This window comes from Amyelois transitella, chromosome 4 (genome assembly GCF_032362555.1).
Source record: "Amyelois transitella isolate CPQ chromosome 4, ilAmyTran1.1, whole genome shotgun sequence".
In the NCBI taxonomy this organism is placed as follows: domain Eukaryota; kingdom Metazoa; phylum Arthropoda; class Insecta; order Lepidoptera; family Pyralidae; genus Amyelois; species Amyelois transitella.
Window position 1 is genome coordinate 1645575 of NC_083507.1, and position 27021 is coordinate 1672595.

At 39.5% G+C, this 27021-nt stretch overlaps 2 protein-coding genes across 2 annotated transcripts; one reads left to right on the forward strand and one right to left on the reverse strand.

Annotated features, from left to right (window-relative positions):
- Positions 1-118: 118 nt before the first annotated feature.
- LOC106130936 (nonsense-mediated mRNA decay factor SMG7) lies at positions 119-23717 on the reverse strand. Its single transcript, XM_060954266.1, has 20 exons — positions 23543-23717; positions 23255-23354; positions 22592-22717; positions 21985-22103; positions 21461-21622; positions 20555-20743; positions 19483-19620; positions 18803-18896; positions 17897-18080; positions 15960-16094; positions 12163-12310; positions 10998-11123; positions 10468-10628; positions 9304-9395; positions 7913-8026; positions 6605-7001; positions 5380-5874; positions 4647-4912; positions 3404-3499; positions 119-2109 (listed from the first exon to the last, which is right to left on the reverse strand). The coding sequence occupies exons 1-20, from the start codon at positions 23572-23574 to the stop codon at positions 2026-2028; spliced, it is 3258 nt and encodes a 1085-aa protein (XP_060810249.1). The 5' UTR covers positions 23575-23717; the 3' UTR covers positions 119-2025.
- Positions 23718-24058: 341 nt separating this feature from the next.
- LOC106130941 (TD and POZ domain-containing protein 5) lies at positions 24059-26835 on the forward strand. Its single transcript, XM_013329892.2, has 3 exons — positions 24059-24274; positions 24501-25046; positions 25470-26835. The coding sequence occupies exons 1-3, from the start codon at positions 24230-24232 to the stop codon at positions 25902-25904; spliced, it is 1026 nt and encodes a 341-aa protein (XP_013185346.1). The 5' UTR covers positions 24059-24229; the 3' UTR covers positions 25905-26835.
- Positions 26836-27021: the final 186 nt, after the last annotated feature.

Genomic DNA, 27021 nt, shown 5'->3' on the forward strand with positions numbered 1-27021 from the left:
ACCGTAGTTTCGAAGAGATCGTGTTATTTCAGGTTTTAAATAAATAAAATTTTAAAAATAAACACCAGTGTTACCAAAAATATTTGTATTACAAAATATTGTTTCACAATAATTGCGTCAATTTAAGTTCACTACTTACGTTATAGCACAAATGAGAAAGAAAAAAAGAAAGAAAAAAACTTAAAACAATCATTTTTTAATATTTCAAATAAATCCTGCAACACAAGATATCAACTGCACTCAATAGTAAGTTCTATTTAATTTCAATAAAAAAAGTCTTTCACTACGTACAGTAGGTCATAGTGTGACGTTGTTCTTTAAAATTCATAAAAAGTTTCATATTATTGGCATTTCATTTTTGAGGAAATCTTTTAAAATTTAAAATAATAACACGGTAATTTAAGAAGCGTCAAGAAGATATATACTCGTATAAATAAGATACAATAACATAATTCTCACAAGCATTATTAAACAATCTTTTGTTTACGTAGATAACTTTACAAACTTGACTTATTAAGTATATTTACTTACAAATTTATACAATATATGACATATATATATATGACAAATTGTACATATAACAAACAGCACATGAACTAGGTAGATTTAATATGACGAAATATCTTTATAAAAATACTTTGCCAAGCAAACCGTGAAACCTTTGTATGCAGTAGCAGTTCCCGAGGTCAAAGTTATTTTTAAATAGATAATTAATAAAACATATGAGAGTAGCTGGAGATGCAATGTATTTTTTTTTGGTAATAGAGAACAAAAGCGCTTTAATAAATTGATTATATGCAGCATTATTTCTGGAAATTTACGAATGAAATTGTTGTTTGTCTATATAAATATCTTCTTTTTCCCGGCTGCGTATGACTTCAGATTCATTAAAAAAATATATTAAATTATAGTTACATAAGAAGAAGAAAATTTATCTAACTCATAATATCAATTATGCAATAATTAGAAATGAAACGGATATCCGTCATGTGGCCTATCCGGCGGCCTTAATACTATCCGGCCGAATACCGGATATATTCGAACGAATAGGCATCCGGCCGAATCGGCGAAAAAGTATTTGGAAAAAAAATATTTATAATGAATTATTTATTTTATATACTTAGTCTTAAGAAATATTAGTATTTTAATTTAAAGTAGAAAATGAATTAATTAGTACTCATACTTTATTAAAAGCAAATTATGATGAATAAAAACCAATTTATCTGTATTGAGAGGTAGCAGGCAACAATAAGATATTGAATGATAGAATTGCTAACTTCGTTCATCAAGAAAAATACCTGAAGCTAGCCGAGGCCACCTAATCGTTCGTGCGCCGCATCAAAGGACTAAGTTCCACCGGATATTCGGCGGCCGGATATCCGACTATCCGGCCAAGTGGTTGGCCAAATATCTGGTATCCAGCCCAACTACTATCCGTTCCATCTCTAGCTATAATTCCCCCGTAACAATCCATTACACTATTTAATATGCTGTTGATTATATGTACACCTTCTAATAGTAATGTCTAACTATTCACAAAATTAGACACCAACAATACAATTTAGCTTAATAGTTTCACGGTCTTAATAATTTTATTTGTTAAGTTGCGTTCTGTGGCGCTCAATGTGCGCACAAGGTCCCTGGTTCGATCCCCGGTCAGAACATAATGTTATTACTGTGAACATATTTGTCCAAATAATTTCGTTAAAACTATGACAAATACAAAATGGTTCGTACTAGCCAAGAGCTCGAGGGACTTAATTTTTGTAACGTTGGACAAGACAAGAAGTGTCCAGAAGAAAAAATAAATAAAGTTAAAAAAAAAGGTCGAAAAGATTCGAGAAACGGTCCCTTGCGCTTCGCTTGGCGGGGAATATTTTAAAAACGCCTCATTTCTTGCAGAAACATAAAAAAATTGCAGATGCTTAAACCATTATAACAATCCTCTCTATGTATTATACAATAACTATCAATTTGATCACAGTTAAGCTACAGTACAGTGGTCCGGGTCAGGATGGGTCGTCATCATTGCGGCGGCGGCGGCTTTACCTGCTTCTGTTGTTCGAGGAGTCGTTCTAGCGGAGAGGGCCCCGGGCCTGACCATAGAGACTGAAATTATATTGAAACGTGGCATTGAGCAATCCGGTTGAACGTGACATGGATTGGTTGGATTGGTTGCTATTAGTTCTGTCTACCCAGCAAGTGATAACGTGATATTTGATACTTTTCCAGAGATCGTGGCAAGTGGAAAGAGGTAGTCTCTGCCTACCCCTCCGGGAAAGAGGCGTGATTTTATGTATGTATGTATGTTGATACTTTTTCAATACATGACGTTAATATATTATTACATGACGTTTTACTGCTTTCTCAAATTCTTTTGTTTGGAATAATAATTTGTAGTTAGGATAAGGACAAATATAGTAAGAATTCAGGCAACTGAATATTTCAGCAAACTAAATTAGGGCGCCCAGTTCAATTAATTTTATATGCATTTGCATTTTATTTTATATGTACAGCGCCAATCACCTTTCTATTTTAATTTCCTCCCACCCTAAGGTTGACTGGAAGAGATTGCTTTAGCGATGAGGCCGCCTTTGTACCTCATTACCTTTGTTTTTATTTTCTGTTTTTCTTTTTCTTATGGTGCAATAAAGAGCCTATGTATCTATCTACAATCAAGTCCAGGTAGTTTAGGTCTCTCAGGCTCTCATCTTGGCGTGTTCCCAGTTGCACCCTCCGCCACTATGCTTCGGACCTGAGGTCCGCTTTCTTACTTTTCGTATGACTGGAGTCTCTTCGTATAAGTAACAAACTTACCCACCCTTTGGTTCGTGGTTCTAGTGTACCTCAGGCTCCTTTTAAAGAGGAACGCATAAGGAAAGCCCAGAGGATGGTCAATTTAGATGAGGTTCTATCAATTACTGATTTGTCCACGAAAGTCGAAGTTTGTTTGTTCGTAATATCTTTATTGCATATAAATTTAAACAGTAACAAGAAAATAGTAATGTTACTGTGTAAAATACGAAGTTATGATGACTTTAGATGAGATCATCATATGTAAATATTAAAATTTTTGCTATTCATTTTATTATTTCAAACATCAACAATTGTCATATCTTTTGGTTTCCCAACATTGGTTCACGTCAAATAAATTACTAAAAACTACGTTCACTGCCGCTTCCAAACCATCAGTGCAGAAGAAACGGCAACAAACTGCACTGCGGCATTTTCTTCAATACAAATAATCAACTTCACAATTATCAAAACAAAATTGACTTAAGTCTAATCAAATCGTTTGTCAGCGATATGTCCACAAACGTCGAATTTCGAAAAAGTATAGATCGAATCAAATATTTTTTATGTATCGGCAGAAAAAAAAGTAAAAGTCAGGTAAAGCATTTACCTGTTGAGGATGCGCGTGCGCGTTCCCCCAGGCGCCGGTGTCGGGCGCTCCGCTGAACAAAGAGTAGGTACTGCTCGCTGTCATGTCGCGACGAGCCTGAACACATATAATAAATAAATAAATAAGTAAACATATCATTATATAGTGTAGTATTAATAAGAATATTGAGTGCCGTGCGGTTCCCGGCACCATTAGAAAAAAATTATAAGACCACTCCATCTCTTTCCCATGGATGTCGTAAAAGGCGACTAAGGGATAGGCTTGTAAACTTGGGATTCTTCTTTTAGGCGATTGGCTGATGAGCAACCTGTCACTATTTGAAGCTCAATTCTATCATTAAGCCGAATAGCTGAACGTGGCCTATCAGTCATTTTAGGGCTCTGTCTATCTCGCAAAGGATATAGACGTAATTCTATGTATGTATTCTATTAATTTATTAAGGACGTCCTGGTGAAGGGTCAGGTCAAGAGTACCCGAAACCGCCGAGCTTGCATGAAGAGAGTTATGAATGTGGATGAAGCGAAAGAAGTATGCAGAGATCGTGGCAAGTGGAAATATGTACCTAGTCCTACCCCTCCGGAAAAGAGGCGTGATTTTTTGTATGTACGTATGTAGTATTAATGAGAAAGCGTCTTTAGATGAGTCAAACTATCTAGTGTACCCGTATCGAGGCTCCCGGAATCGAACCTTAGTAAACTAGGGACGGCCTCTGTGGCGCAGCGGTAGTACGCTTGTCTGTGACACCGGTGGTCTCAGGTTCGAATCCCGGCCAGGGCATGGTGAGAAACGAACTTTCTCTGACTGTCCTGGGTCTTGGATGTTTATCTATATATGTATTTATTATAAAAAAATATAGTACCGTTGAGTTAGTATCTCGTAACACAAGTCTCGAACTAACTTCGAGGCTAACTCGATAAATAATAATAAATAAATATATACTTAATAGCGGCCCGCCCCGGCTTCGCACGGGTGGACATATTTTTGTGTTTTATGTTTTGAAATAAATTTATTTCAAAACAAATTTATGCCTATGTCACTGTTGAAGGTCTATTCTATATCTGTGCTAAATTTTATCAAAATCGGACCAGTAGTTTTTGAGTTTATTCCACACAAACATACAAAAATACAAATCTTTCCTCTTTATTATTAGTGTGGATGTGGATATATACGGGACAGGTTACACAGATTGAGTAATTTGTCGATATGTGTAATCTGTCCCGTATAGAGTTTAAAACAAACTCACCCCGATTTGGTCCATACTCTTCAACGGCTCATTCGCAGTGTCATTGAAGTTGATATTCCTCTGCATATCCATATTGCCGAACCGACTATCCGGTTCGTTTGCCGGATACCCGGTTTTTGGGACCGGCAGCGGCTGGTAGCTCATCTTGTTGAACTGTGGGTACATCGAGGCGTCGTACCCCACCGCGGGGTAGTTGAAATTGTTCAGGGATGAGCTGAAGGAAGGTGACGTCACCATGTTCTGTAGAGTCTGGAGTTGGGGTTGACCTTGAAAAAAAAATCATCTTTTAGCCACAGTGCTCGGCCTCTTAGTACTTATTTTAGAGACTGTGGGCTCCGTCTACCCCATAAGGTACAAAGACGTGAGCGTATATACCTACATATGTATGTAAAAATCTGCTGATTTAACTGAGATAGTGCACATTATTAACTGACTTCAAAAAAGGAGAACGTTCTCAAATTCGACTGTATATTTTTAACTGTTAACGGCTACCATTCCGTGTGGTTCCCGACATCTTAGAATAGGACCACTCCCTCTCTTTCCCATGGATGTCGTAAAAGGCGACTAAGGGCACGGATTCTAATAAACTCGAAACTTCTTTTAGGCGATGTGCTAACAACCTGCACACGGCCGGTACATGGCCGAAGTGGGATTCCAACCTGTGCATTTCTGCGCATCACGCATTCTAACCACTTCACTGATTCGACTCGCCTACGCTCTCCATCATACATACCTATCGTCGACTGCATATAATTAGGTCCAATCATATCTTTATTCTGCGCCAAACCCTGATTCTGATTGAAACTCGGCATCTGATAGCCGATATTCGTCGGCGGAGGCGTATAAAAGTTCGACTGCAAATTCATAGATGGCGTTGTGTACGCATTATTGAACGATTGGTCGGGTTTCCACCACGTAGGTTGGCACTCCCGCTGGTTGTTCAACCAATTCGGTTGCTGGGTGTTGAACAGCGATTGATTCTTGAAACTGTCATCGCGGAATATATTCTCGTTCTCTTGCGCGTTCTGCCAGTACTTGTATTGGTTCGCGAATCTCGGCGGCAGGTCGTTGAGGAAATTCTTTTTGTCGCCGGACATTTGATAATTGTGACCGAACTTCTGGACATCGTGGAACATGTCGTGACGGGAACTCTGCTTTTGTAATGCGGCCGTTCGCACGTCGATCTCCTTCGGGTTGACAACGGGCAGTCTGATGTTGCTGCCGACGCCTGAAATAAATAAATTTTAATGATTCCTTTCTGAGATATGAAGTTACATACATACGGTCACGTCTATATCCGCTGTGGGGTAAACATAACAACAGTCTTGAAAAGACTGATCGGCCACGTTCAGCTATTTGGCTTAATGATAGAATTGAGATTCAAATAGTGACAGGTTGCTAGCCCATCGCCCTTAAAAAAAGAATCCCAAGTTCGTAAGCCTATCCCTTAATCGCCTTTTACGACATCCATGGGAAAGAGATGGAGTGAGTCCTATCCTTTTTTGTGCGTGTGCCGGGAACACACGGCACATAATATAAAGTTGATGAAAACAAACTTTTTTTTTTTTGGGAAAACTCAGGTAATTTAAAGCGGGAATCGAACCCAGACCTTTTGATACATTGTCAAAATTACAGAAATGTTTTAGTAATTCTTAAACACTTTTTTAAACATACAGCCTTATTATTTTTTATAAGAAAGAATCTAAAGTCATGACGTATTACGATCACTATATTATTATAGTCTTCCTATTTTCTTTGTCTGTAAGTGTATGTGCTAATCTCGGAAAGTTATGGAAGGATTTTATTCCCGTTTGAAACGTTGGAAAGACTGTTCACAGACTAAGGTTTATATCTACAATATAGTTATTAATATTAGTTAGTTTATATCAATAATTATAGTTTTTATATACACGTGCAAAGCCGGGGCGGGTTGCTAGTTTACAATAAATAAAACTTACCTGGCGGCTGATAATTAGGATTATAACTGATCCCCGCATTTTGTATTCCATAATTCTTCTGGAAGTTCATTCTCGGCTCGTTATAAGTCTGTGTTGCCATATTCGGCGCCCAATTACCCTGCTGAGGCGGGTGTTGGTAGTTTTGCTGAGGATTGGTAGGATTGGTAGTTTTTTGTTCCCTCTTCTCCTCCTTCTCCTTCTTGGGTTCCGGGTCCGTGTTGACAAGGTGGGGATACCCGGCGGACTTGTCCTTCAGCGAGAGAATTCCCCCGGTTTTTCTGCCTATAGGGAGGTTAGCTAGGGACTTTATTGGTTTTGGTTGTATTATTTTGGGTTTCTCATCTTTGGTCTCGGTTTCGGCCGAGTCCGGTGTGGGCGGCGGCGTCACGAATTTCACCTGTCAACATACATACAAACATAAAATCACGCCTCTTTGCCGGAGGGGTAGGCTGAGACTACCTCTTTCCATTTGCCACGATCTCTGCATACTTCCTTCGCTTCATCCACATTCATAACTCTCTTCATACAAGCTCGGCGGTTTCGGGTACTTTTGACCTGACCTTTTACCAGGACATCCTTAATTTGATCTAGATACGTTGGTCTAGGTCAATATTCACCTGTCAAATAGGTACAATATAACTAATAATGAAAACATTATTGTCCCAATACTAAATAACTTGATCCCTGTGACAACTGCCTATCCCTTAGTCGCCTTTTACGACATCCAAGTGATAGAGATGGAGTGGTCCTATTCTTTTTCTATTGGTGCCGGATACCTAAAGGCACTGTCGGGATTCACACAGCAAAAAAAAATTGTAAAAAAAAGAACGATTAAAGATGGTCTTTAGACTGGCTACAACCTCATCTCGGAGAGGAGCCTGTGGGATCGGCTTTGGCTTGGACCACTGACAGAATTGAGATTCAAACAGTGACAGGTTGCAAGCCCATCGTCTTAAAGAAGAATCCCGAGCATTTATAAGCATATCCTTTATTAGTGGTCCTATTCTTTTTCATATTGAACCGGTGCCGGGAACCACACGGTCTTACATATATATACATATAGTCACGTCTAAATCCCTTGCGGGGTAGACAGAGCCAACAGTCTTGAAAAGACTGAATGGCCACGTTCAGCTATTTGGCTTAATGATAGAACGATATAATGATAGAATTCCACATGTTCTTTGTGATTTTAATTCACCATCGCCACAAGCCTTTCCCTTTTACGACATCCGTGGAAAAGATATGGAATGGTCCCATTTTAAAGGTGCCGGGAACCACACGACACCGTGTGTATGAGAGCAACGTCACCTGTTTGTTAGACTCCTCCTGCTTCCTCATGATGGCCGCCATTGCGATGTTGACGCGAGGCTTCTTCTCCTTCTTATCCTCACTCTTGTTGCATTCTTCACCAGCCTCCGGCTCCTGCGATATCATCAGGTTAAGATGACTTGGATTACTATTTAGACGATATTATCCTTGGCGCGAACGCTTTATTTGTTTGTAATATCTTTATTGTATAGAAATTTAAACAGTAACAAGAAAATAGTAAGTACATAGTTATAAAAGAAACAAATCACTTGCAATGGCGGACTTATCCCATGAAGGGATCTCTTCCAGTCAACCGGCAAACAATAAAGGAAATAGATAATTCAGTAAAAAGCGGCAAGTCACAGATATTAGCAACAATATAATAATATACTAACAGAAATACATATCTTAACTGAATAAACAACAATAACTAAACTCAACTCAACGCTATTATCCTACTAATATTATAAATGCGAAAGTTTGTATGTCAGGATGACAATATGGATGTTTGTTACTCTTTCACGCAAAAACTACTGAACCGATTACGATGAAATTTGGTATGTGGGTAGCTGAAGACCCAGAATAACACATAGGCTACGCTTTTTTATCCCAGAGTTCCCGCGGGATTGATAGGGTTTCCATGCGGACGAAGTCGCGGGCGGCCTCTAGTCTTAAATAATACAGAGGGGTTAGTGCGAGTTTTAATCGATCAAACGCGTCGACTAAGTTAACGCGAATTTAAAACCCTATGTCATTGAGTATGTATCACGTAACACGCTTCGAACTTACTTCGAGGCGTACTAAATCTGTGTAATATGTCCCGTATATATTTATTCCGATTATAAAGTCATACAGCTGAATGTGTCTTTCAGTCTTTTCAAGAATGTTGACTAGGTCTACCTTGCAAGGAATATCGACGTGACTATATGTATGTATTCATGTACAAATATATATAGCACAATTGGCGGACTTAGTGCTAGAAGCATTATCTACCTGTCAACCAGAGACGGGAGAACTTTATGTGGGGTCAAACAAAATTAATATATTTATATTTTACTAAATATAATAAACATACATAAAAACTACAAAACAAAAAGACTATAAATATAAAAAGACTAGCTGTGCCCGCGACTTCGTCCGCGTGGAATAGTTATTTTGGGCATCATTGAAGCCCCCAAGGATGAATAATTTCCCCCGTTTTTTTTCACATATTCCATTACTTCTTTGCTCCTTATAGTTATAGCGTGATGTTAAATAGCCTAAAGCCTTCCTCGATAAATGGTCTATTCGACGCAAAAATATTTTTTTCAATTCGAACCAGTAGTTCCTGAGATTAGCGCGTTCAAACAAACAAACTCTTCAGCTTTATAATATTAGTATAGATTATTCACCTGGTCATCTTGTGTAGAAGCCAATGCCCGTTCTTCCCTCGCTCGTTCCAACGACCCCTGTGGTTTCAGTATACCAACGCGTTTCTCGCGAACTGAAGAAAAATAATTATTAATTTAATTTGGAACTAAGAAAATAATAAATTTAATTTTAAATTATTTATACGGCCTTTGTGGCGCAGCGGTAGTACGCTTGCCTGTGACACCGGAGGTCCCGGGTTCGAATCCCGGCCAGGGTGTGATGAGAAAATAACTTTTTGTAATTGGTCTGGGTCTTGGATGTTTATATGATAAAATATAGTATCGTTGAGTTAGTATCTCGTAACACAAGTCTCGAACTTACTTCGAGGCTAACTCAATCTGTGTAATTTGTCCCGTACATATTTATTATTTATGCCATTTATTTATACAAAGCTGAAGACAGAAGTCCGTAAAAAAATTTAAAATGTCAGATCCCAAGACTTGAAACAGGGTGCAACTGGGAACACGCAAAGATGAGAGGGTCAAAACGATAATTGCTCTAAATCGAGAAAAAATCCTATAATTTTCTAAAATTTTTGCCATTATTGGCGGCTCCTCGTCGCTGTCCCGCGCCCCGGGCTCGCCCACAGACACTAGCTGACGTCAGAGAGACATGTACCACTAGAGCCCCGACCTTTCTCCCGGAAGTCCGCCTCGGAGATCACTATGGGCGGCGGCGGCTCCTCGTCGCTGTCCCGCGCCCCGGGCTCGCCCACAGACACTAGCTGACGTCAGAGAGACATGTACCACTAGAGCCCCGACCTTTCTCCCGGAAGTCCGCCTCGGAGATCACTATGGGCGGCGGCGGCTCCTCGTCGCTGTCCCGCGCCCCGGGCTCGCCCACAGACACTAGCTGACGTCAGAGAGACATGTACCACTAGAGCCCCGACCTTTCTCGCGGAAGTCCGCCTCGGAGATCACTATGGGCGGCGGCGGCTCCTCGTCGCTGTCCCGCGCCCCGGGCTCGCCCACAGACACTAGCTGACGTCAGAGAGACATGTACCACTAGAGCCCCGACCTTTCTCCCGGAAGTCCGCCTCGGAGATCACTATGGGCGGCGGCGGCTCCTCGTCGCTGTCCCGCGCCCCGGGCTCGCCCACAGACACTAGCTGACGTCAGAGAGACATGTACCACTAGAGCCCCGACCTTTCTCGCGGAAGTCCGCCTCGGAGATCACTATGGGCGGCGGCGGCTCCTCGTCGCTGTCCCGCGCCCCGGGCTCGCCCACAGACAACTCGGCTAACGATTCGGACAGTTGCTCCCCGCCCACGGTGGCAGCCGTAAATGTAAGCTCGCCGTTTTCTTCTCTGTCAAATAGAATACTATACTCTGTTAAATAAATTCTTCTGAGGATCAATAAAGTTTTAAACAAATAAATTAATTAAAATATGTACATAATACATAAAATACTATCTATTTTGTAAGTCGCATTTCAATGAAATAATATACCTACAAGTCAATGAAATAACGACCTTATCACAAGTGAATTAAACTTAAAATCCAAAAACAAAATATCTCCAGCTGTCTCGCTCGTAATAAGCGTAATTCAAAAAGCGCGGTTCGCTTTGATAGGCGGATAAGTTCAAATTATTGCGCTATAAAAAAAAATATTCTGCGTTTAAAATCGGTGTAGGTAAGACTTCTGTAAACCGTTGAAGAAGTATTCACAGACTCACGTGTAGGAGAGGCAATCGGGCTGAAGTCTCGCGAGTTCCTTCGCGAGAGCCACGAGTCTGCGCGCGCGCAGGCGGTGTTCCAACTCCGGCTCGCTGCTCAGCGATAATGACGACACTTCCGGCGGCCTGTGTGTCACCAAACAACAGCATTGAAGGCACTGGCTATTATTATGTATTCTACTTGTACATTATGTTCATTTCATTCAATAAAATTACATGACCATCATCATAAAATATATATGTCCGTGTAGTTTCCTACACGTTCCCGTGAGATTCAAATATTGACAGGTTCGTCGGTCGCCTACAAGAAGAATCCCAAATGTCTCAAACAAGTTTACCCTCAGTCGTCTTTTACGACATCCACGGGAAAGATATCTGTTTCTTCAGTCGGGAATCACACGACACCCACTAGATGGCTGTCGTAAATACAAATGCCTCATTAAGGCGGCCCAGAAAAATCTGTCATCACTTGTGGGTGCTTAAACATACATACATACACATGGTCACGTCTATATCCCTTGTGGGGTAGACAGAGCCAACAGTCTTGAAAAGACTGATAGGCCACGCGCAGCTATTTGGCTTAATGATAGAATTGAGATTCAAATAGTGACAGGTTGCTAGCCCATCGCCTAAAAAAAAGAATCCCAAGTTTGTAAGCCTATCCCTTACTCGCCTTTTACGACATTCATGGAGAAGAGTGGTCCTATTCTTTTTTGTACTGGTGTCGGGAACCACACGGCACGGGTGCTTAAATGTGAGGTCTGGTCTACTTTAGATAAATAAAAAAATAAAAATCTTTATTGGCCTAAAAGAAAATATGTTACATACATTCCATACAAGAGGAAGTAAATAAAAGTACATCCTACTTAATATTATAAATGCGAAAGTTTGTATGTCAGTATGGATGTTTGTTACTCTTTCACGCAAAAACTACTGAACCGATTACGATGAAATTTGGTATGTAGGTAGCTGAAGACCCAGAATAACATATAGGCTACTTTTTATCCCGGAGTTCCCGCGGGATTGATTCCACGCGGACGAAGTCGCGGGCGGCCTCTAGTACTTAATATCTAAACTGGGACAGAAATAAAACATGCTACACAGTATTAACAAAGATTCCCACACTAGGCTAAGCCTGTTTCGTGGGTAACCTTTAGAGTCTTACTTGTCCTCAATCTGCGAGTCCAAATCGGGTAGTTTGCCACCATATGTGTCCCAGCAGGCGTAGTTGGCGAACCGCAGACCTTCGAAAGACGCCTCCAGTGGCAGGAACCCGTTTAGCTCCTCATCTTCAGGCAATGGCACCGTGTCATCTGGAGAAATAATCATTAATGGCTTTTACATACATATGTACGGTCGCGTTCATAATTGCAGTCATAGTTCGCAAAACTTTATAGCTTGCACCGCTGCTATCACTCACACATTCACACAAATAACACAATAAACAACAAGCGGTGAAACGTTGGGTAACGCGCCATCAAGAAGAGGGTAGTGTAAAAAGTCGACCCCGCAGCGACCGTCGTCCGCTAATAATCAACACAGCGACAGCCACACAGCGGAGATCCATGGTGGAACAGTACGAAAATAATGGCTTCATACCGACCAGAATATTTGCGGAACAGTTCGACACATCAGTGGTTACTGTTCGTCGAGTTTGCATCGTGAGGGACTACACCACAGACAGCCAGCAAGAAAGCCGTATTTATCCGAAATAAATAAGCAAAGACGTTTAGAATTTGCTCGGCAGTATTTGGATTTTGCCTGGAAAGAAGCGATATTTACGGACGAAAATTTCGTTTATGTCATCACAACACGGTAGGCTTCATTTATGGCGAAGAAATGCAACTCGGTATGAAGAAAAAAATATTGTGCCAAATATGGAGTCTGAACACATATCTGTAAATATGTGGGGCTGGATGAGTGCTGCTGGACCTGGGGAACAGGTCTGGATAGCAGGACGCGCTACAGCTGCTCATTATGTGCAAGTGCTGGAAGAAACCATGTTACCAACTGTGCGGTATATTTATCCGATTGATGATATGCCAACAATATCATTTGTGCCCTGTGCATCGAGTCCATATAGTGCGTGAAAGCTTCTGCCAGTTTATATTAAAACTACTAATTACTTAGATAGTATTTAAGGACAGCTTCAATATCTTTTCTTTATGAAAACGAATAATTAAGCTGTAACCGTAATAACAGGAGATAAGTAGATGATACAATTAGTGTAATATGCTGTATGTATAGCTTTATATAATCATCAATATGTAAACAAAACTATAGGTAAACTGTTTCAATAAAATTTACTGTGCCGTGTGGTTCCCGGCACCAATACGAAAAAGAATAGGACCACTCCATCTCTTTCCCATGGATGTCGTAAAAGGCGACTAAGGGATAGGCTTATAAAATTGCGATCCTTTTTTTAGGCGATGGGCTTGCAACCTGTCACTATTTGGATCTCAATTCCATCATTAAGCAGAGCAGCTGAATGTGGCCATTCAGTCTTTTCGGGACTATTGGCTCTGTCTACCCCGCAAGGGATATAGACGTGACTATATGTATGTATGTATAAAATTTACTAATTTTAATTATTGAATGTTTTATTTTCTCCCTCTTGTTTAATATTTCTTGCTGATTTCCGTGTTTGAAGACAACTTTCCGTGTTTGTAATTCTTAGATATCAGTTAGTTAGTCAGTCAGTTACTTAGTTCAAATGGCACCTTGAAACATTAAAAATTGTCAGTAACACTAATTTTTTTTTAATAGGCAAAAAAAATCCTTGAGTAACTTCGGAATCCAAGTAACGCTAGTAACTAGAACAAGCGAGTGTGTGCAAGCGAGATTATCTAATATATCTTAGATCTCACTTGCTCACACAAGTAATAAAATTGCTACCCAATAACTTTCAAAGGAACCACTACCTATGTTAGGGTCGTGTGCAGATAAACTTTCAACCTTATTGAAATGTCATAAGTCTGGCAGTCGCAGGCTTCCCTCTATAGGCAAATCTTATGCAAATAATGAGAGACAACGATATCTCGATCGACAATTATCGGGCCCAGTTCGGCCATCGTTGATTACCGTCTCTTTCTGTTTTGTTATGTTATAATATGTCATAGAATAATAAACTGTTTTACTTAGTAATCATTGGTATTAAAGACCGTATTCATTTGATGGAATATTTTTTCTTTTTAAATATGCATGTGTGTGTGTGTCTAGTGGAACCACAGTGCACGCTATTTTAACCCGTAAGAATTTTAAAACTATGACTGCAGATATGAACGCGATCGTACATAAAATCACGCCTCTTTCCCGGAGGGGTAGGCTGAGACTACCTCTTTCCACTTGCCACGATCTCTGCATACTTCCTCCGCTTCTTTCACATTCATAATTCTCTTCATAGAAGCTCAGCGGTGTTCCTTAATGGCTTTTCAAGAAAAAATAATCCACAAAGGTTGCTAAGGTCTGACGGGAGATTTACCCAATTCAGAATCATGCGCATCCGTGCTTCTCTCCAGAGAGTTTAGGATGTGATCATGATTAACGCCAGGGGGAAGAAGATATTACTTGTATACATACATACATACATATAATTACGTCTATATCTCTTGCGGGGTAGACAGAGCCAACAGTCTTGAAAAGACTGATAGGCCACATTGAGCTATTTGCCTTAATGATAGAATTGAGATTTAAATAGTGACAGGTTGCTAGCCCGTCGCCTAAAAGAAGAATCCCAAGTTTATAATCATATCCCTTAGTCGCCTTTAACAACATCCATGGGAACGAGATGGAGTGGTCCTACCTAACGTATATATGCGTGCGGAATGCCATTCAAAAATGAATCTTGATATGTTTACATTAAGATTCATTTTCAAACAGACAGTCGTAGGTATGTTTATTTCAATCACTTACTTAGCGGGTTGAGTCTATTGTCTAAAAAACGGTAGAAAAAAAACAGAGATGTTACATAGGCGGGACTTATCGCAAATGCAATCTCTTCCAGTCAACTTAACAAGACACCCTGTATAGTTGTGTGTATGAAAGGTGTAGCTGTTCAAGACACCCTGTATAGTCGTTTGTATGAAATGTGTAGCTGTCCAAGACACCCTGTATAGTCGTTTGTATGAAATGTGTAGCTGTCCAACACACCCTGTACAGTCGTTTGTATGAAATGTGTAGCTGTCCAAGACACCCTGTACAGTCGTTTGTATGAAATGTGTAGCTGTCCAAGACACCCTGTACAGTCGTTTGTATGAAATGTGTAGCTGTCCAAGACACCCTGTATAGTCGTTTGTATGAAATGTGTAGCTGTCCAAGACACCCTGTACAGTCGTTTGTATGAAATGTGTAGCTGTCCAAGACACCCTGTATAGTCGTTTGTATGAAATGTGTAGCTGTCCAACACACCCTGTATAGTCGTTTGTATGAAATGTGTAGCTGTCCAAGACACCCTGTACAGTCGTTTGTATGAAATGTGTAGCTGTCCAAGACACCCTGTATAGTCGTTTGTATGAAATGTGTAGCTGTCCAAGACACCCTGTATAGTCGTTTGTATGAAATGTGTAGCTGTCCAAGACACCCTGTATAGTCGTTTATATGAAATGTGTAGTTGTCAAAGACACCCTGTATAGTTAGTTGTGTGTATGAAATGTGTAGCTGTCCAAGACACCCTGTACAGTCGTTTGTATGAAATGTGTAGTTGTCAAAGACACCCTGTATAGTTAGTTGTGTGTATGAAATGTGTAGCTGTCCAAGACACCCTGTATAGTTGGGTGTATGAAATGTGTAGTTGACAAAGACACCCTGTATAGTTAGTTGTGTGTATGAAATGTGTAGCTGTCCAAGACACCCTGTATAGTCGTTTGTATGAAATGTGTAGCTGTCCAAGACACCCTGTATTGTATAGTCGTTTGTATGAAATGTGAAAACGCGCAGTGTCCGGCGCCTGCCACCCATACTCACACGTGTCGGCGCGCAGAGCGTGCGCCCGCGCAGCGGAGGCGGCGCGCGCCAGCGCCGGCCACAGCGCGGGCGCGCGCCACGCCCGCCAGCGCAGCGCCGCGGGCGCAGCTGTCAGCCACGACGCCCACACCTTCACTGGGGAACGTATATACATATAATGTCGTCACAGCACTGAATTACAGCAGCAACCAGCCATCGATGTTATATTAGACGGGAATGAATGGAAGCGATTCTATATCTACACTAAGCCACTCTATTGATAAAGAGAAAAGATATCTTGTTCTATCTCTATACCAGCTACCTAAGCACTTTTCAAGACTAGTACTTAGGTAGCTTGTAGCTTGTAACAGTTTTACAAATACTAATATATAAGATACTAGAGGCCGCCCGCGACTTCGTCCGCATGGAAACCCTATCAATCCCGCGGGAACTCCGGGATAAAAAGTAAAAGTTACCTATATGTCATTCTTCAGCTACCTACATACAAAATTTCATCGTAATCGGTTCAGTAGTTTTTGCGTGAAAGAGTAACAAACATCGATACTGACATCCTGACATACAAACTTTCGCATCTATACTAATATTATAAAGCTGAAGAGTTTGTTTTGTTTGTTTGTTTGTTTGTTTAAACGCGCTAATCTCAGAAACTACTGAACCGATTTGAATAATTCTTTCACTGTTAGATAGTCTATTTATCGAGGAAGGCTATAGGCTACATTTTATCCCGGATTTCCTACGGGAAACGTCAACAATGCAGGTGCAAGTTGAATGAGTCGGCCATCTGCAAGCTTTCCACGCGAACGCTGCGCAAACCAACAATGATATAGTAAAACAACTAGAGGCCGCCCGCGACTTCGTCCGCATGGAAACCCTATCAATCCCGCGGGAACTCTGGGATAAAAAGTAGCCTATGTGTTATTCTGGGTCTTCAGCTACCTACATACCAAATTTCATGGTAATTGGTTCAGTAGTTTTTGCGTGGAAGAGTAACAAACATCCATACATCCATACAAACTTTCACCTTTATAATAGTAGTAGGATGTACTAAAGATGTGAAGTACATTTTTTGCCACAAAAAAGTCCGCGTGAGCATATATCTATCTCTTAAGGTTTACTTACAATAACCACTTTTATGTTCATTTTTTAAGATTATTTTTTCATTATAAACATAAGTTATTTATATAGTTATTTCTTTCGGCTTTTCATGTAGACTAAAATTTCCATTTACAGTATATAAATCAAACGAATAGGTTTTGAGATATAGTCGTTATAAGCAATTTGCAGCGAAACATTTAATACGGCGAACCAGCGTTCTTTCTAATACGCGTGACCGCCTGACCGCCCTTTCGATCGCCCTGCTCTATCCTACTTCCTACATATAGATAGGTATCATGCTACTTATAATACTTCCTTTGTATGTAGCAGTGAAAACTGCATTCAAATTGAACCCGTGGTTTTGGAGATACATGCTAACATTCATTTATGTAAACAATTGTAAACTGCAGCGCATCCTGGTGATTTGTAACCGTAACACCTATCTAAGAACATGCACCAATAAAATCTAAATCCAGTAGTGAAAACCGCATTAAAATCGGACCAGTAGTTTTGGAGATATATGCTAACATTGGTTTGCACAAACAAACACAAACGCACAACCTCTCACCCTAAACGCATATATACGGTCACCCTTCGGTCGCGGGCCAATGTGGGCCAAGTCGTCGCCAAGTCGCATAACAATTAGCAGCTATAATTGATAAAGCCGAGGAGGATGTTTGCAAAAATAAATATGATGCCCAAAATAACTATTCCACGCGGACGAAGTCGCGGGCACAGCTAGTTTATAATATTAGTAGGATAACCTCAATTAACAAAAAAGTGACTGCAAAAAGGCCTATTTTTAAAATAAAATATTGATTTTGATGTCTTGTAATACTCACAGGCAGCCAAGTAGGTCTTCTTAGACGGCGTGCTGTACGCGGACAGCGCCAACGCGAGCACGCTATTGGCGCACAGGCTCTGCGCCAGCGCAGCGCCGCGCGCCTCGTCCGCGCTCAATTCCGCAGTATCCAGCTTCAAATCCTCCGTGCACGAGTGTACTAACCAGATTAATACGCACGCCATCTTGAGAGAAAATTTCATTTAGTTTTTGGGATAAATAGGGATAATCCTAATTATTGATGGTGGTAAAAGGTAAATAATAAATATATTACTTTGAAACGTGCCGTGTAGTTCCCAGCACTTTACAATAATACCACTCCACACATCATACCCATGGATGTCGTAAAAGACGACTAAGGGAATGGCTGCGATGGGCTAGTACCCAAAGTACCCAATTCCACCAATTTGAATCTCAATTCTATTGTTAAGTAATACAGCTGATCGTGGCCTTTCAGTCATTTTGCTCTGACTGTTGACTCTGTCTACCCGGCATGGGATAAAGACGTGATACGTGACGTGATATGTCTGTACTTTGCATCGCAAGATGATAAGATAACTTACCATAAGTTGTCAAAAAATGGTATTGATCAATGTACAGTCACTTGTAAGAAAAACATGAACCTTCCGTCTCTCCCACTTTTTTCAAATACAAATACTTTATTTGCTATAAATGCGGTACAAATATAGGTGTTACAAAGCATATACATTTCGCGCATTTAAATAAATAAATATATACGGGACAAATTACACAGATATTCAACCAGTCATGGCATGCAAAAATACAGAAAATTTAAATTAAAATATATTCATACACATGAATATTAAGTTCACTTCAACACGAGTTTATCTGCAGGCGACTGTACATACGCGTCTCGCTCTTTACTTCAAAAAGGAAACATCCTCACCTGTATCAGTGTGTCAGGTTCGAAGCTCTGAGTGCCCACTAGCGGTGTTAGGAACGAGTTTAGATTGTTCACTATAGCGGTCGCCGTGTCTAAACTGAAACAAGGGCAATTTTAAGGTTAGAGGTCTCAAGTTATACATACATACATAAAATCACGCCTCTTTCCCGGAGCGGTAGGAAGAGACTACCTCTTTCCACTTGCCATTGTTGATATATATATAAGTCAAGTTATATTGGATTTTTATTGTATTTATTATTTTATTATTAAAATCTCATATAAAACAATTAATTTGAACAATGTGTTCTCCCGTACACATTTCTAACTTCACAACTATCCAAATAGTTGTGAAGTTGACGTTGTTGAAGAAAATGCTGCAGTGCAATTCGTTACCGCTTCTACTGCACTGACGCTTTTGAACCGACAGTAAACTTAGTTTTAAGTAATTTAAGTTAACGTCAACCAATGTTGTGAAACCGAAAGATATGACAATTATAATTTTTTTTTCATTATTGTAGGACCTACCTACCCTAACGCCTACCCCTAAGTCACGTTTTACAAAATCCATGGGAGAGCGATGAATGGTCCGATTCTTTTTACTATTCGGTGCCGGGAACCACACGGCATCAGGTCCATCGGATCCGTAAACGGGCACATCACTAGCAGTAACGGGGTGTACTCACTCCTCGACCGTGTGTATCAGGTGAACGGCGCGGATCATCTCAGCGACGTAACTCTCCGCGTCCAGCCGCTGAGGAGTCGCAGCCGATTGCGCCTCCCGGGATGTTAAACCGGGTAATACGGGCAGGTCTTTGGTTTGGCTGTAATAACATAAATACATACATAAAATCACGCCTCTTTCCCGGAGGGGGTAGGCAGAGACTGTAATAACAACACAATATATATGTATATCACTAGCTGTGCCCGCGACTTCGTCCGCGTGGAATAGTTATTATGGGCATCATTGAAGCCCTCAAGGATGAATAATTTTCCCTGTTTTTTTTTTCACATTTTTCATTATTTCTTTGATCTTTAGAGTTGCAGCGTGATGTTAAATGTTATATAGCCTAAAGCCTTCCTCGATAAATGGTCTGTTCAACGCAAAAATAATTTTTCAATTCGAACCAGTAGTTGCTGAGATTAGCGCGTTCAAACAAACAAACTCTTCAGCTTTATAATATAAGTATAGATATAGATTTTCTTCTGTGTCTGTTATTATAGGGGACAAAATGTAGAATAGAATAGATTTGAGGATGAAAGTTTAAATGAAAATCAATAATGTAACCCGTGTGAAATCCGGGCTTAGTATAGTTAGTAAGTACACAATATAATTAAGATGTGTGATTTCATTCGACTAATTTTTTTTGTCCTATTTTTGTTTGGCATAACGAGTTACGCATACTATTTTTTGTCATAATAGTTTTTTGGCATAATTGGTTTTGGCATACTATTTCAATAGGTATAAATATAGTTCAGACTAATTTATTTTTTGCGCGGAGCAGATGTAGTGTAATGCGTTATAAGGTGAATACTTCTTAGGTTAGGTAAGGTTATGCTAATAGTAGATATGCTTAAAGAAATATGCCTAAAAAGTTATGCCAAATAATATTATGCGTAACAATTATTAGGCTAAACAAAAGTATGCCATGTAAAATGATGACACAAAATTTTATGCTAATAGATAGAGAAACTATATATGTATGAATGTATGTAAGTATATATGTATGTCTGTATGTATCGTGTACGTGTACGGACCCGGCGGCGGCGGCGGCGGCGGCGCGCAGCGTGCGCGCGAGGTTGGCGCGCGCGGGCGGGAAGGGCGCGCGCACGAGCACGCTGCGCACGTGCCAGTACAGCGCGCGCAGCCGCGCGCCCAGCCGCCACCACACCAGCGCCAGCTGGTTGTACGGCTGGCCCGAGTGCGCCGACACCATCAGCGCGTGTCTGCGCACAACGGTACAACTGTCACTGTCACTGTCAACTGTCTGCTTGTCTTTATTCATTAAAAATAACTATATAAAGAGAGACAATCTATTTTATTTATTCATATTAATAGAAAACCAAATGAATTAGCCTGTCCCTTAGTCATCTAATACGAAATCCATGGGAAAGATGTGGAGAGGTTTTATTATTTAGTGCTGGGAACCACACAGCGACTACACACTTAAATTTTTTACTAAGAAATTGTGACGTCATACCGCTGCGGTCTCCCCAGCGCCCATCATCACCGCCCGGGGCCCTTTACGAAAGCATGCACGTGTCCTGGACCTTCGCCTTTGGTCTACTTCAGCGCTCACTAAAGTTGAGTACCTACCTCATTGACTACACGATAGCTAAACCCACGCCCTCTTAAACATTGTAAAACTAGTCCTAACCTAACAAAAATTGAAATTATCCTATGGATTTAAATTATATCTTATATCCCTTACGACGACTACGATTACCTCTGTGGTGCAGCGGAGTGAGCTTGCCTGTGACACCGGAGGTCCTGGGTTCAAATCCCGGCCAGAGTATGATGACATACAAACTTTCTCTGATCGATCTGGGTTCTGGGTAGGTACTCAATATGCTCACAAAATTTCATTGAGAATCGGTCAAGCCGTTTCGAAGGAGTACAGGAACGAACATTGTGACACGAGAATTTTATATATAACACAATACCTGTAGAAGGTGTGAGCCTGGCGCAGCTGCTGCCTGTAGCGCGCCAGGTCGCCGAGGTGCACGAGGCAGTGCTGGCAGATGTACTGCGCGGCCGCGGGCGGGGGCGCGGCGCCGGGCTCCGCCCCCCACCCCTCCACCAGCCCCAGCAAGGACGCGCGACGTCTAGTGGTAGAAAAATAACATTTTGCTTGAATTTTTTAATTTCACTCGGAGTGGTTAGAACAATTAGGGAATACCAGAGTAAAGGGACGTGGTTTCTTATCATAAATAACTTTTGTAAGAAGGGAACTCTTACTTAAAAAAAAAACAAAAATATTTCCAATTAATAAAAAAATTTACAGTCGGTTAAATTTATAATACCTTATAAGCGTAACAAACACTTAACTGAAAACCGCATCAAAATCAATTTAATGAAACGCGAGATAATCGCGGACAAAAATTTTTGTTGCGGTAAATTTCAAACCACATAATTTACTGCAACACACACTCATTAGTAGGTACATACTTATTCAAAACTTATTTACCTAAAAGGCAAGTCTAGCTTAAACGTGGTACATATTTGGTGAAGTAAGCACAGGTAAAATCCAGCCGCTGCCTGTAGGACCCATGTCAGCATCGCTTGACCCTCGCTTCGGAGTGGGTTCTGTAAAATAAAAAACACAACAATTTTGTAATAACATTATATTAATGAAACCAGTCCATATTTAGTGTTCTTATAATAGACGAAATTATGGGTGGTTGTTAGAAAGTTGATTTTATAATTAGTCTGGTTTAAGGAGGAGTACTCACTTTATACATTACTGTTATTTTTAACTAGAGTATGCTTCTGTTGCTAAAATTCTATTCATTGCCAGTTGTGTTGGAATTACGAAAAACACTTCCAGGGCCCGTAGCAGGGCATGCGCTTCTCTGTTTTTCTTGTGCAAAAAAAAACTATCGCTCTTTCGCTTTTTATTCGAAAACTATTGCACTTTTGCATTTTATTATAATGTGAAATGGAAAAGCAAGGCTGTGCATTGATATCAGTCAATCAGTGCATTCTTTTATTCTACATATCCTTTTTACAAAGTAAGCGGCCTTCAAGTGAAAATGCTGTCAATACTAAAAAAAGATTAAAAGGTTATGAGTTACCTTTCGGTCTTTAATAATGGCTTGCAGTGCTTCAATCTGCTGCTTGAAGCCAATGTTCCACAGGTCTTGCTCCACTTTTTTGTCCAGGGCATAGTCCAAATCTAGCACTAACACCTTTTGATACACCTGCGATAAAAATGAAGAGTTATTGTCTGAGAGAGTATTAGGTCTGACATTGTGAAGGTGTACTTTTAGTCTGATTCTGGTGTTATCCAATGTCTTTTATCAATACAATGAATAAATTGAACGAAATGTGCTTTTCTCCAGACATATTTTTTCAATAATTATCTTTTTTGTAAAATAGCTATTGTGCATAGACAAAAAAAAAGGTTTTTCATTATAGTAACAATAATAAGAACACCTGATGTACCACCATGATGATTTCATCTAGAACAGCTGGTTAGAAATAAACTATACATACATACATACATACATACATACATAAACTCACGCCTCTTTCCCGGAGGGGTAGGCAGAGACTACCTCTTTCCACTTGCCACGATCCCTGCATACTTCCTTTGCTTCATTCACATTCATAACTCTCTTCATGCAAGCTCGGCGGTTTCGGGCACTTTTGACCTGACCCTTCACCAGATGTCAGGAAATAAACTATAAGCATAATTATTCACTTTTCCAGAAATTTATTAATTAATATTTACATACTTTTTGTAGTTGCTGTTGTGAAGCCCAAAGACTGCGTTCTTGTAGCATTGATGTTCCACTTTTGAATTTCAATATCTTTTCCTTTAACTCATCTGCCTCCCTGAAAATACATTTTTAATATAGATGGTTGGAAGGCTTCCACGTGAAAATATAGGTGATATGAAAAATTACTTTTCAAAACAAAGATTACGACTAAGAAATGAGTAAATTATAATTAAGCAAGTGACCCTTGGTAAAATGAAACAGTAACTTTTGATGACAGGTTATGTTTATAATAAGTTTACAAACCTCAGCATCTGCACAGCCGCGTTTAAAACCATATTGATAGAGGCTTAAAGCCTCAATATTTGTCATAGCATTAGTAAATAAATCAAATAGTAATTAGGTAATGGTGCTGGAATAGTTGTAAAGAAATTGAAATGAAATAAACTAAAAACAATCGAGATCCATGCAGAAATGTCAGTCAAACTGTCATTGAAAACAAGTCTACATGAGTCTGTCAAAAAGCTGTCACAACCATGTGACGTCTTCTTTTTTCTCTGATATTGCGAACATTTGCGAGGCATTAAGTTTTATATGACCAATGTTTTATTCTCTTCTTTCTCTAATAGAAGAGAACTGAAGAAAGAGAGAAGATAACATAGATTTACTTATACATTCTTAATATGTTCTTAATGTTTATTATGAGTCTTCGAGCACCAATTTATTTATAGTATGACAAAGACAAGACAACAGCAGTGCAACAGCCACGTTTGTGCCAAGGAAAAGAAAAATAAGTTGATATGTCAATATCAATATTGTCAAAACCAGTCAAATTGTTCCTGACAGGAAAAAAAAGGCCTATGAGAGCAACAAAAAGAAAAAAGGGTAGAATCTGTTTGTTTTTGTATGTTAAATAGTGTACTATCTTGCAAATTATTAAATTTATTTGCAAGTTAGAATTATAATTTCGTCCTCAATTTATTTTATTAAAAAATGTCAGAAGAAACTTCTATTAGTTCACCAAGCGTGATCACACCGGTACAGTATGATAAATAATCTAAATTAAGGAAATGACTCATTATCTACTCATTTATTGATAACACATATAATTACAAAAACCTTGTGTGAATTAAATATTTACAGCTTTTCGAAGCTGTAAATATTTAATTCACTACACTAGATATCAATATATTTCTGGAAAGCATGAATTACCAAAACCTTCTATAATCAGTGATTCATTGAGAGTTAATTGACGTTATTACAGGAGCACCCAAGTGTTGTCTACTCATACAAAACCACTCAAACAAATAACGCTAGATGGTTATACCTAGAGGACATATATCAAAAGTTTTACCGGCCATACATTTATGACCTTGGAGGGACTTATATAGAGGATGTAGCTGATTACTGGTTCCAATATAAAACAGACCTAATCTCGGGTGTGTTTCTCCTACATATCTTTGTTTTGAATAGAAATGACGGCCCTTTCTCCGTCGCCATCACTACTACCAACGTCATGGAGTTTGAGAAAAAAAGTTCATGCGTTTTCCTACAAAGTTCATTGAAAGAATTCAAGTTCCCCAAAGTAAAAGAATTGAAGCAAAATTACTTAGCAACATTCAGTTTTAAAGAAATCGATGTGGAACTTTTGAAAGGCAAACAATTTTATATACCAATCACTTTCATCGTCAATGAATTAGATGATGAGTTAGTGGAACGTGTGAAATCTAAACATGATTTTGGATACTTGTTAAAGGAACCTCTTTGTTCAGATTTCACTATAGAAGCTTCAGATGGGTACAAGTTTCAGGTAAGCTTGAATCATTCCAAATCATTTAGTCAATGTTTGTTTTTCAACATGCCTGACGTGACATTTAGTGTAACCGGCCAGCACTCTGCTGCCCCTACCACAGATGCTGTCAAAATTTATATATTTTATCTGTGGAATTTATGTCCTGGCAAAGGGTCAGGTCAAGAGTACCCGAAACCACCGAAGTTGCATGAAGAGAGTTATAAATGTGGATGAAGCGAAGGAAGTATGCAGAGATTCTGGCAAGTGGAAAGATGTAGTCTCTGCCTACCCCTCCGGGAAAGAGGTGTGATTTTATGTATGTATGTATGTGGTATTTACCACCATAGATTTGATTCTAACAGGCACATGTGATTTTCATAGGTATACTACCTAGAGTTCTTCAGATTGGCAACCCAAAACGTAATAAATACAATGTTTTAGGTTCACCAGGCCCTTTTGGCTGAAAGTAGCGAGGTTTTCAAAGCCATGTTCAAGGATGAGACGGCGGAAAGTCAGAGACGTTATCTCAAACTATCTGATGTCTCCAAAGAAGACCTCCAGTGCGTCCTAGAGTTTATCTACACGGGCACTATCGCTGAGGTTGAGAATTGCAACATTTTCAACATCCTTCAACTCGCGGACCAGTTCAATCTCGGAGGGCTACATGACTTGTGCCAATATGTCCTCACTCAGCATCTGAGTACGGATAATGCGTTAGAAACATTACAGTATGCTGACTTTTACAATGCCGGATTTCTTAAAAAAGCTACGTTGAAAATGATCAGAAACAATAAAGATATTATTAAGTCGAGCATGTTTAAGGAATTAAAAAGTGTGGAATTAGCGCGGGAACTGTGCGAATACCTAGCTTTGTAAATGATAGAAATCTGTTTATATATGAATCTATATTTATATAAATCTTCCATTACTAAGTGACTGACAGACCACGTGCAGTCGAAACTATTGGGCGTAGGAAGCTGAAATATAGCATGTAGTATCATTCTATATTTCAGCATGTAGTATCATGCTATATTTCAGCTTCTTACGCCCAACAGTAGGCATTAAACGAGGATTTTCCAAATTTCCCGCGGGAACGGAAGTTAATGGGATTTTAGATTTAACCGAGGGCATACTTTAGTATTGTTTATGGCCTCCTTGGCATTGGTCAAGGTCATGTGTAGGACTGCAACTAACTTTAGATGTCTGTAACGATAGAATCTCTGCCTATAAGGGGATATCCTACTAATATTATTAATGCGAAAGTTTGTGTATGTCTGTTTCTCTTTCAAGCAAATAATACTATACCGATTACGATGAAATTTGGCATGTAGGTAGCTGATGACCCAAAATAACACACAGGCTACCCCGGAGTTTTTATCCCAGAGTTCCCGCGGGATTGATTGTTATTTTATTATAGGGTTTTATTAATCAAGTTGACCTTAAACCTAACTTATTAATAATTTGAGAGTGTGAGTAAATATTAAAATAATGTATGTGACGGGTTTAAAACCCAGATAAATATTTTTGTTGGGTATCAACCACTAATCCACAGATGCTCAATATAATGCAAAGGAATATTTATATGTCTATGGTCTGGTCTATATACATTTATGTCTGTGATTTAAAATATGCTTTCATTTTAAGGATAATTCTATTTGATAACACATTTTGATCTTACTTTTGTTACTAGAAAATAAAAATGTTACTTATTTCTTTACAAAACTTTATATAGTTGCTAAGGTTTTCTAAAAAAAAGTTGAATGTATTCATAACAAACGATTAATTAAAACGAGTTTATTTTGTACTATGCAACGAATTTTATTTAGTTCTAAAAATGACAGATGATTTAGTGGTGTCTTTTGAGATGATCTACGAAAAAAGCTACACTTTGTAGACGGTGGTGTACGAAGAATTGTACATTTTGTAGATGGTCTACGAAAATGCTACACTTTGTAGACGGTGTACGAAAAATTGTACATTTTGTAGATGGTCT